This window comes from Hibiscus syriacus, unplaced genomic scaffold (genome assembly GCF_006381635.1).
Source record: "Hibiscus syriacus cultivar Baekdansim isolate YM2019G1 unplaced genomic scaffold, ASM638163v2 tig00110637_pilon, whole genome shotgun sequence".
NCBI classification, from domain to species: Eukaryota; Viridiplantae; Streptophyta; class Magnoliopsida; order Malvales; family Malvaceae; genus Hibiscus; species Hibiscus syriacus.
The window spans coordinates 5,754,123-5,764,186 of record NW_024062808.1 but is presented as its reverse complement, the minus strand read 5'-3'; the positions used below and the strand labels follow the sequence as shown (position 1 = coordinate 5,764,186).

Below are 10,064 nucleotides of genomic sequence, written 5' to 3'. Positions count from 1 at the left end.
CATTTTAAATTAAAATATTAATAATTAAACAAATTTAAAAACATACCTCAGACCCAGCTTTCGTATCAATAAGTAAACGAATTTCCTCTAACCCAGTAGGTATACTTTTATGGTCTTTTTCTTTTCATCGACCACCTATGAAATATAATATAAACTAAATATCACCCTATTTAATTGAAAATATTTAAATCAAAATTTAGTTCGAAAATTACCTCAACAATAAGGGGAATACGTATGGTTCATTCACGATCGGGCATAAGAAAGGCATGCGGAACCACGCCCATGATTGTAGAAGCAGAAGACATCCACCGATAGCAGTTTTCTTATAATTCATCGCCCGACACATTTCTATAAAGAGAAATGCCAAAACTGCAGCACCCCAACTATATCTTCCAGCTTCATCAAAATCGATCAGATGCCGCAACCACATACAATGCACCTGGTTGCGAGATTTGTCGGGCATCAATATTCCTCCAATTATTCGTAGAATATATGCCCGAGCACATGCCTTTGCTTGATCCTCTGAAGCATTTTCATTTAAAACCTCAAAATTAGCTTTCAACCAAGATAAAACTATTCTACCTCCATTAAACTCTGGCGGAGCAGCTCCAAGATAATCAATGCACATTGATTGCCAATCACCATCCGCCATACCACACATCATATTTCCGTCGACGGGAAGCCCCAGATGCATATAGACATCCTCCAATGTAATTGTCGCCTCTCCACATGGAAGGTGAAAAGTGTGTGTCTCGGGCCTTCACCTCTCAATCAGTGCAGAAATTAGGACAGGTTCGAGTTTGCAACCGCCTATAATTGTTGCAATATACCCGAACCCGGCAGAAGCCAAATATGGCAAAATACGTTCCGGTGTCGGTATACGTGGATTTTTAATAAAAGTCTCTAAAATACGATCAACATCCTAAATAATATACATTATAAAAAATAAAAATTAATATAAATTCATAATAACTTTAAAATAAAAATAAATTTAAATATTAACATTAATTATAAAAAATATTACCATATCGTTAAAATGTCTGGAGATATGATCAATATCCAATCGCAACAGCATTTCGTTTTCCATTATAACTGTAGACAAAACAATATAATTAGCAAAAAAAATTAATAATTCTAAATAAATAATAATTATATAAATATTATTTTAATAAAAAAATAATATTTACATAAATATATTAATATAAAAATAATAACTATTTAAAAAAATACTAACATAAAAATAAATTTCTTACCACTAATAACAAATTTAAAACTCAAATAGTTGGAGAATTTGAGTTATATAAGAGAAGAGAATATGATTTTGGTGTGAAGAATAAGGGAGGGTTGAGGGGGTTTATATAGGGGAGGAGGAGGGGTAGTTAGGAAAAACAGATAGGGGCATTTATGACATTTAATGGAAGGCGCGTCCCCGGGGATGCGCTTTCCACACGTGTCTGATGAGTTGGCAAAGGCGGGTCCCCGGGGATGCGTCTTCCACACGTGGCATCCAACTCAACGAAAACACGGGTAAAGCGCGTCCCCGGAAACGCGCCTTTGCCAACTCAACAAAAAGAGTGCTACTTTTAAAAATATTGGTCAAACAGTGTCAGAAAGAGAAAATAAAAAAAAAACGGTGTTTCAAATAGCCTAAGTTTGAAGGACGTTGGGACCCACATTCCTGGCAACGGTCACCCTACTCAATTGTCAAGGTGGGTAAAGATGTGAGATATCATGTTGACGTGGCAATACGTTATTGGTTGTTGTTTGATTATCCATCTAGGCTCTAGCCAGTCATTTGTTCTTAATATAATTATGTTTGTTTTTCCTTAGTTTGACGTGGCCATTGTTTTGTCTTTTCATATATGTAACTGTAGCATGTATTTGGCTATTTTTATTTGAATGGACTTTTGATATTAGGACTAATTAAATGGTAAGATACCTTTATAGGATAAATATTCGAGAATGATTTGATGCATGTGGATCTTGCGACTATCAAGATAGTGTTGGAATACAAATAGGATAAATTATACTAATAGTCATTAATGTTTAACTTTTTGTTTGTTCACTTAAATTTCAAAAGTAATAAATCAGCCACAAATGTTATCGAATTGTAATAAAATAGTTATTAACGTTATCGATTTCTAATAAAATGATTACTCAACCGATATTCCCCTTAAACTGATGATGTGACAACGTTAACAAAAAAGTTTATATTTCATTTTACCCTTAAACTACTACTAAAAACCAAATAGGTCATTGAACAATGAATTTATATATAATTTACCTCAAAATTTTTCTAATTTTCATTTTTTCCAAACACCACACCACCTCCATTATATTCAAACCACATTCCTTATAAAAAGAAAAACACACTTAAACAATTAGGAGCATTTTGTTTGGTATTTTTTCAACCAAACTTAAATAAAACATCTATAGTTAGAAAACAAATTGTCTTCTCTTTTGTTTCCAAAAAAAAAAGAGTGAACAATTCTATTATTTTTTTCATGTTTCATTATATATTTTAGACAACTACTAACTCACAAACCAAAAGTCAAATGCTAAAAAGAGATAATAGAGTAGGCCAGTAAGTACTTTACTCCAAAACAACACTGCAATATAGGAACAAAAGCATTGTGTTTCGAAGATTGATATTGCAACTGAAGATTGTTAGACTATTAAGTTTTGTTTAAGTGTGGTTAAAACAAATACTAAGGAAAGTGCTCCTAATTGTTTAAGTGTGATTTTCGTTTTATAAGGAACATAGTTAAAATATGGCGAAGGTAATGGGTGTTTGGAAAAAAATTGGGAATTAGGAAACTTTTTGGGGTATATTAGATACAAAATCATTGTTTAAGGACATATTTGATATTTTAGCAATAGTTTAGGGGTCAATTTTTTTTAATGTTACTAAGTCATCAATTTAACAGAGATGTTGGTCGAGTGACCATTTTGTTACAGATTGATAACATTAGTGATCATTTTATTACAAATCGATATCATTAGTGACCGATTTATTACTTTTGAAACTTTTGTGGAAAAACTGAAACTTAGTGGCCATTAATGTAGTTTACCCATAAAAATATTAGGAAGACTGATTTGCTCGACAAATGTCCTTTTCAAGTGTTGTACGATTTAACGACCGAATGATTAAATGAAGATTAATAGAGTTGATCATTCTACCAGAAGTTACGGTTTTCCTTGTCGAGATATTAAAATCCGAAATCATCCGTCTAATCAAATAGACTAAAACAACCAACACATCAAACCTAGTTTAGAATCCAATAGTGTCGAAAACCTTGACAGAAAAGTGTCGCAAGCCAACTCGTTAACAATGGGAGAATTTTCCCCCCAAACAAACAAGAAAGTTCTTGAGATGGATAAGAGAGATTTGCAAAAGCAGAAAGCCTTTCGGCCATCCCGTTACGCCGCCTTAATTGCGCTGGATCTTGCTTTCAGGTTGAGGAAGATGGCCCTGAAAGTTAGCATACAACAAAAGCATTAGCAACATGTCTACGTATGCTAGTCGAACACCGAAACGAAGATGAATCCTTTAATCATATAGAAATATACATATGTTGAACACAAATCTGTCTCCGACGTTCACTTCAAATGCAACAAACGAAAGGCATAGAATACGACGGAACAACGAATGAAGGGCTCACTAGCAGGAGGCAACAAAACGTTGGAACAGAACTCGGAACTGCAGAGGCATGTACTGGTAGTTTATCCAGCCAACTATAGGCCAAAACTGCAAGTTGTAGATATATAGCTATGTTACCGGACTCTATTTAAACATGGGGTACGACAGTACGATCTTTCAAACCTATGGAAAACTTCAAAAAAATCGAACATACTCGTCCCGAGTTCGAGTAAAATAGCTACATAACCGTACATCATGCATCATTTCTGTTCACATACCTTCCATGCAGTCAATTGAATATTCGGGTAATCCTTTCTAACTTTACTTCTGACTAAACCCAATGGCCTTCCTGAAAAACAACAGCACAATGTTCATTGCAAAAACAGAATTGCATTCATTCAGCATTCCACTTATGTTATTCGGATTTGAAATGAGTATCGAGTATGTTTATGTCTATGAATGTTACTCTGATTCGGATTACTACAATTCAATATTAAACTTGGATCAAAGGCCAAACCCGAAGCATTTAGACATTGCTGATACACCAAGAACAACAATGGCAATCATAATACCAATAATACATAGCCCTATGTTACTTGGAGATCAGTTATAGACGTAACGTATGCGTCAAACATTAGTACTTCAAGAAGACGAACATACGTACCTTCAATCACCAATCCATAATACATCATGAAGAAAAAGTTGTTCCAAGGAGAAGAAGTCAATTGTTCCAGCAACACCTTCAAAAAGCCAGAAACAAAATTCAAAATTTCCAAGAATTAAGCAGTAAATGAAAACCTGGGAATTGGAAGTGAAAGCCAATATGAAAATCATGTGTTTTCTTACCTTCTTTGCAAAAGTTTTACTGCCTTTCTTTCCCCTGAAGATGCTATCCATCACTTTATGAAGGAGGTGCCCAAATGGTCCTGAATATGCAAAACCATAAAGCTGCAAAGGGCATCCAAACAGGAAACTTGAGAGTATGATCCAAAGTTTAAACACATAGAGAGCAATAAATGAAAAAAAGAAGGCAACCCATACCCTGATGAGAAGCAATCTTCTCAACTGAAGCCTGTTGACCTCAGAAATCTTGAACTATCAAATCACTGCAACCAGCTAAACACCCGGCTGTGATTGCCTGCAAAATCAATGAACAAATCAAACTAGACCCCATTGATGGGAAGCACAAATCGAAGCGATAATTCAATAAAGTAATCATTTTGAAAACTTGAGTATTGATCAAAATGAGAAAATATCAAAAACATGTTGATTTTATTACCTTGGTTCTGAGAGGGTGAGTTTGAAGTTGAATAAGATATTTTCTCCATGCTTCTTGGACAATATCAGACATGGTTAATTCCAGAGGGTGACAAGAAAGTTGATGAGTGATTGTTTGATCTTTTAATGTTAATGGAGTTTCTGGGATTATAGGACAGGACAGACGATGTTCGAGGATGGAAGGGGATCTGTTCTAAAAACGACAGCTTGGGTGTTTTTAGTTGTTAAGTATGAGTCTGGTTTTCACATGGCGATGCCTACCAATTCTCTTTGGGCAAAGTCCCTAAAGTACACGTTCCTTCCTCATTATTTTCTTAGGGTAAAATAAGCCGAATGCAACTCATCTATTCATAAGATTATAAATGGCCCACTGAATTTTAAAAAGTTACAAATAGATCATTGAATTAATTGATTGTAACAAGCAAGTCACCATGATGTTAAAAATGAAACGGATTACTACTGAGTGATATGATTATACTTGTCCTGTTCTGTTCCAACACTAACCTCTCTGCTTTGCAGGCTGTTAAAATGACTGAGCCATTTTTAATATCATCGACCAGACATGTTCTCTCACTCCCTTTCTTATCCCCTCTTCTACAACCGTACCGAAAAGATCCACAATAATGACCATCGAAAGAGTTTCGAGGCACGTTTTCGACATCGAGCCCGAGATTTCGACACCCTTTACGGAGAACTTGATTCCGCAAGCTTTCCATTTTACAACCTTCCATGACACCGAGCCTCTTCCAAACAATATCCATGGTCGAAACATACTCCTTGCTGGCAAAAATCTGGAGTTTACACTCCTCGGCCCAGTCCCGACGCAACGTTGCCGGTGTTCTTATACAAGCTGACCAAATAACGGCGCAGCCACCACCTACTTTGGAGCCTGCAAATAGAAACGGAAGTAAAATTTATATTAAGGGGGCGACATATAAAATTTTAGAAAAGACCAAGCCTATTGTTGATAAAAATATAAAAAAAATCTAAATTATATGAGAATTTGAATCCCAACCTGCAAGAATTAGTATCTTCCCATCGACACTCGGATGGCTTCCGCCTGATTCATATAGATTCTCCAATGAAGGGCCTTCCAAGGGGGAATAATCCGTCAGACTGTAATACTCTCCTTTCTCTATTACGACCACCTTCCCGAACTGGCAAGCATCGCAGCCGCGACACTACCTCCGCATCCAGAGTCGACTTCCACAGCGTCGCATTTGATCTTGAGGACATTTTACCGGGGATCTTCTGATACATGAAGGCCTTTATTTGTTGGTGAAGCGCGAGTTGAGTGGAGTCTTTTACATAGAATGTCTCGATTATTCCGTTTTGAAAAGGTTTTGGAACATTCTCAACTTTGTCTATAGTATAACCAATTGCTTCCCATAAAGGATATTCACGATGTTTATCCACCTGAAAGATCATGTGAACAAGAAGTAGGTTTTAGAATCTCGAAATGAACGTTGGATATAAATATGTTAATTTTACTTATTAAAAATCTGTCGAATTTTACTTGAAATAACTAATAAATGGAGTAGTAAATATTTTACCTGCGTGAAGATATTGTAAAGGATGACCATTTTGAAGTAGAGCAAAGTACTTCTAATAGGAGTAAAGATCCGACGCTTAAACCAGGCTTGCAGAACTTGCTCTCTTGGGCAATGGCATGGTGGAGAAGCCATTTCCCAGTCAAACTCATGCTCCACAACAACAACAACACCATCCTCACCGGCATCAACAATGCCATGAATGCTCTTTTCCACATAATCTCCGCTACCTTACAAACTACAAATTCATTTATGCATCTAACCCATCAAACGACCTCAATGATAGAATAGAATCAAATGTTTTTCTTAAAGATCTCTAGGTCTAGCAATTAAACGTTATTAATAATTAAAAAGATTTTAAAATATATATCATCTTATGATCACTCCAAACCATTATGATACCGTAACAAATGCAAAATTTCGATAAATTCAATGATGATTTTATAACATTTTAATAAAATTTAACATTCATTTTATCAATTTTTTATATTTACCGTAACGTCCAAATAATTAGTAATTTTTTTTTTATTTTATTAAATTATCTATAATAATTTCATAAATTTAATAATTAATTTTATAAGTTTTATAAATTTAATGATTGAAACAATTGTTTGAGTATAATTCATTAACTTTCAATATATTTTACCTACTTGAAAATTTTTAATTTATAGTTCAACAATTAAAACTTTATCTCTTACAACTCATAGAGATTTGACACCTAAACATCAATTTATTGATATATTTTACAGTTATTCGATAAGTTTAATAATTCTTTATATTTTTAAAATTTTAATAATTAAAACGATCGTCCAAATACAATTTATTGATTTTTAATATATTTTATATATTTTAAAATGATATTATAACAATTAAAATCTGTCTCTTATTATTTAGGATAAATTACGCGTTTAGTATTTAAATTATTAGTTTTTGTCTATTTTAATACATAAACTTCATTTTTTTCAAAATTATACCTAAAATTTAATTTTTGTTTGATTTTAGTACATGCCGTTAAAAATTTTAGTTTTGTTTCATTTTAGTATGTCGTTCAAAATTTAACGTTAAGTTTTGGGGGGAAAATGAAAGTTTAGATACTAAAACAGGTCAAAACTGATAGTTTAGATGCTAAACTTGTTAAGTTTTTACAGCGGGTACTAAAATGAAATGAAAACTAAACGTTAGGTACGATTTTGAAAATAAAAATAAAAATTTAGGTACTAAAACTGACAAAAAAATGATAGTTTAAATACTAAATGCACAATTTACTCGTTTGACTTTCAACCACGTCAGTAATAAAAAAGAGTTTTAAAAAAAAATTAATTTTAAGTAGTTACGATTGTGTGATATATACACTAGGATGCACATAGCCTCTAGCCCACCCTTGAATTTTCTAAAATATATGAATTTCGATTTTTTTTGTTTAATTATTCATTTTATTGATAGTGCCTATCTGAAATTTTATCATGCCCACCTAAAAATTGTATTGTATTCAATCGTATACAAAAAATTTATATTATAAATATATGTGTTCACCCCAAAACAAATTCAAAATCCGCCACTGAGGATATATGTACAATATCAATAATTAAAAAGAATTTCAAACAAATACATAATTATAATACTATTAGAAGGGGAAAAAAACATTTGACCTAGGATATTTCATCCTGATTGTGTTCATACGAATAATAGTGGTAATTAAGATTTATTACCTTGTCCGGAATCTGTGATTGGGAGCCTGAAGCTTCCATGAAAAAGTGAACAGCATTACTTACTGGTCTGGCTTTTATCTTGTGTTTGAAAACAAGTTGGTGACAACGGAGGGAAGAGAGTTTCACCTATGGCCGCCAGTGTTTACCTCCGACGGAAAGAACCCATACTTGTATTCCCTTTCCTCTCCCATTTTCTCCTCTTTGTCTTCCCAAAACACTGGCTTTGATTTTATCCCCTTCTGCTCTGCTTCCACCCTTTTATACACTGCAAAATGGAAACCTTATTACCAGTGGATGAGGAACGTGGAGGTTGACGCAATTTTTTTTGGAAAAACTCAATTATTAAGCCCTTAAAATTTTTAAATTTTTAAAAAATTTAATTTCATCCCTTAAATATTTTTCAAAATTTTCGTTAATATATATTTTTATATGAGTTGAGATTCACTTAAACATAACAATTTTTTAGATCGCTAGCAGTGGCGGATGTATATATTATTCTCACGCTGAAATCAAATTTTTATTTGTTAACGGTTATTTTATTAATGATTTTCATCTTAATATATTATTTGTATTCTCTCCTTATAAAATTTTATATTATTTAATAAAATATATATTATTAATATATATATGTATATGTATTAATAAAAAATTATATAAAAATTTGAAAAACAAATTATATTATATCAATGAATTTATCTCTTTTCATATTCTCCGAAATAAAATATATGGTGTTGGTCTATAATTTCGACAACTAGACACTCATTTATTGATCATCTCATATACTATTAAAATAATATGAAAAATTATTATATTAATAATATCAGTTATTAGTTTTAGGATAATAACTTTTTATTCGTGACGATATAAATTATTAATAACGGAATTTTACATAATTTAGTGACATAATTAGTTGTTATTGAATATTAATTATATAGTGATGATATATATAAATGTCATCCATGCACCTATTAGGTGGCGATATATTACGTTTCTAACAATGTGACAATTTTCTTTTCGTCACATATACAATGAAATTATTGTGTTATTGGTGACGATACGATTTATTAATGACGAAAATGTATATCATTTTGTGACAAAAATAATTGTCACTGAATGTAAATTAAACTGTAACGTTATCCATTAGCGTCACTATATATTTAACAATATATGACGATAACATATACATCGTCAATTTTGACATTTAGTGACATATCAAAGGTGACGATCGTCGTGACATTAACTTTTACGTCACAAAATACATCTAGTAACAATAACCTAGATGTTACTAATAAGAAAATTTGTTGTAGTGGATAATTCTCAGACTAAGTATAATTTTCCATTTCAACTTGTATTCTCAGATTTGTGGGAACCCTCACCTGCTCCCTCGAATGGCTTTCAATACCATATTTCCTTTGTTGATATATACACACGATTTACATTGCTGTATCTACTTCGAGATAAGTCACAAACTGTAACTGTTTTTTTTGCATGTTTAAGAACGTGGTTAGTACACAGTTCGATCTGCCCATCAAAGCCATCCAAAGTGACTGGGGTGGCAAATTTAGACAATTATCTACTATGTTAGCTAAAGCAGGGATCACTCATCGTATCACCTGTCCTCATACATCAGAACAGAACATCGTCGTTGAGTGTAAGCATCATCACTTGATCGAGTTAGCATTGGTTTTACTTGCCCAAGCTTCTCTTCCTTTAAAGTTATGGTTTTACACAATAACTACTGCAGTTCATTTGAGAAGCTCTTTGCTAAGAAACCAAATTATACTTCAATGAGGGTTTTTGGTTGTCGTTATTTTCTGCATCTCAGGTTGTTTCAAAAGCACAAGTTGATGTTTCGTTCCCAAGCTTACACGTTCTTGGGTTATAGCC

General features: G+C 32.8%; 1 protein-coding gene and 1 pseudogene across 1 annotated transcript; both read right to left on the bottom strand.

Moving 5' to 3' along the window:
• Nucleotides 1–3,661: 3,661 nt before the first annotated feature.
• LOC120136716 lies at nucleotides 3,662–4,991 on the bottom strand (annotated as a pseudogene).
• A 364-nt stretch (nucleotides 4,992–5,355) lies between these two features.
• On the bottom strand, nucleotides 5,356–9,582 carry LOC120136929 (long-chain-alcohol oxidase FAO3-like). Its single transcript, XM_039152857.1, has 7 exons — nucleotides 9,554–9,582; nucleotides 8,324–8,432; nucleotides 8,178–8,209; nucleotides 6,472–6,694; nucleotides 6,067–6,334; nucleotides 5,934–6,008; nucleotides 5,356–5,807 (listed from the first exon to the last, which is right to left on the bottom strand). The coding sequence occupies exons 1-7, from the start codon at nucleotides 9,580–9,582 to the stop codon at nucleotides 5,356–5,358; spliced, it is 1,188 nt and encodes a 395-aa protein (XP_039008788.1).
• Nucleotides 9,583–10,064: the final 482 nt, after the last annotated feature.

Excerpts from the sequence above, each read along its gene's own strand:
- LOC120136929 (XM_039152857.1), bottom strand. The coding sequence starts at position 9,582 with ATGGTATTGAAAGCCATTCGAGGGAGCAG. Across the intron at positions 8,433-9,553 it reads AAAGCCATTCGAGGGAGCAG|GGTGGAAGCAGAGCAGAAGG; the intron begins GTGAGGGTTCCC and ends AGTGTATAAAAG. Across the intron at positions 6,335-6,471 it reads TTTACAATATCTTCACGCAG|GTGGATAAACATCGTGAATA; the intron begins GTAAAATATTTA and ends ATGATCTTTCAG.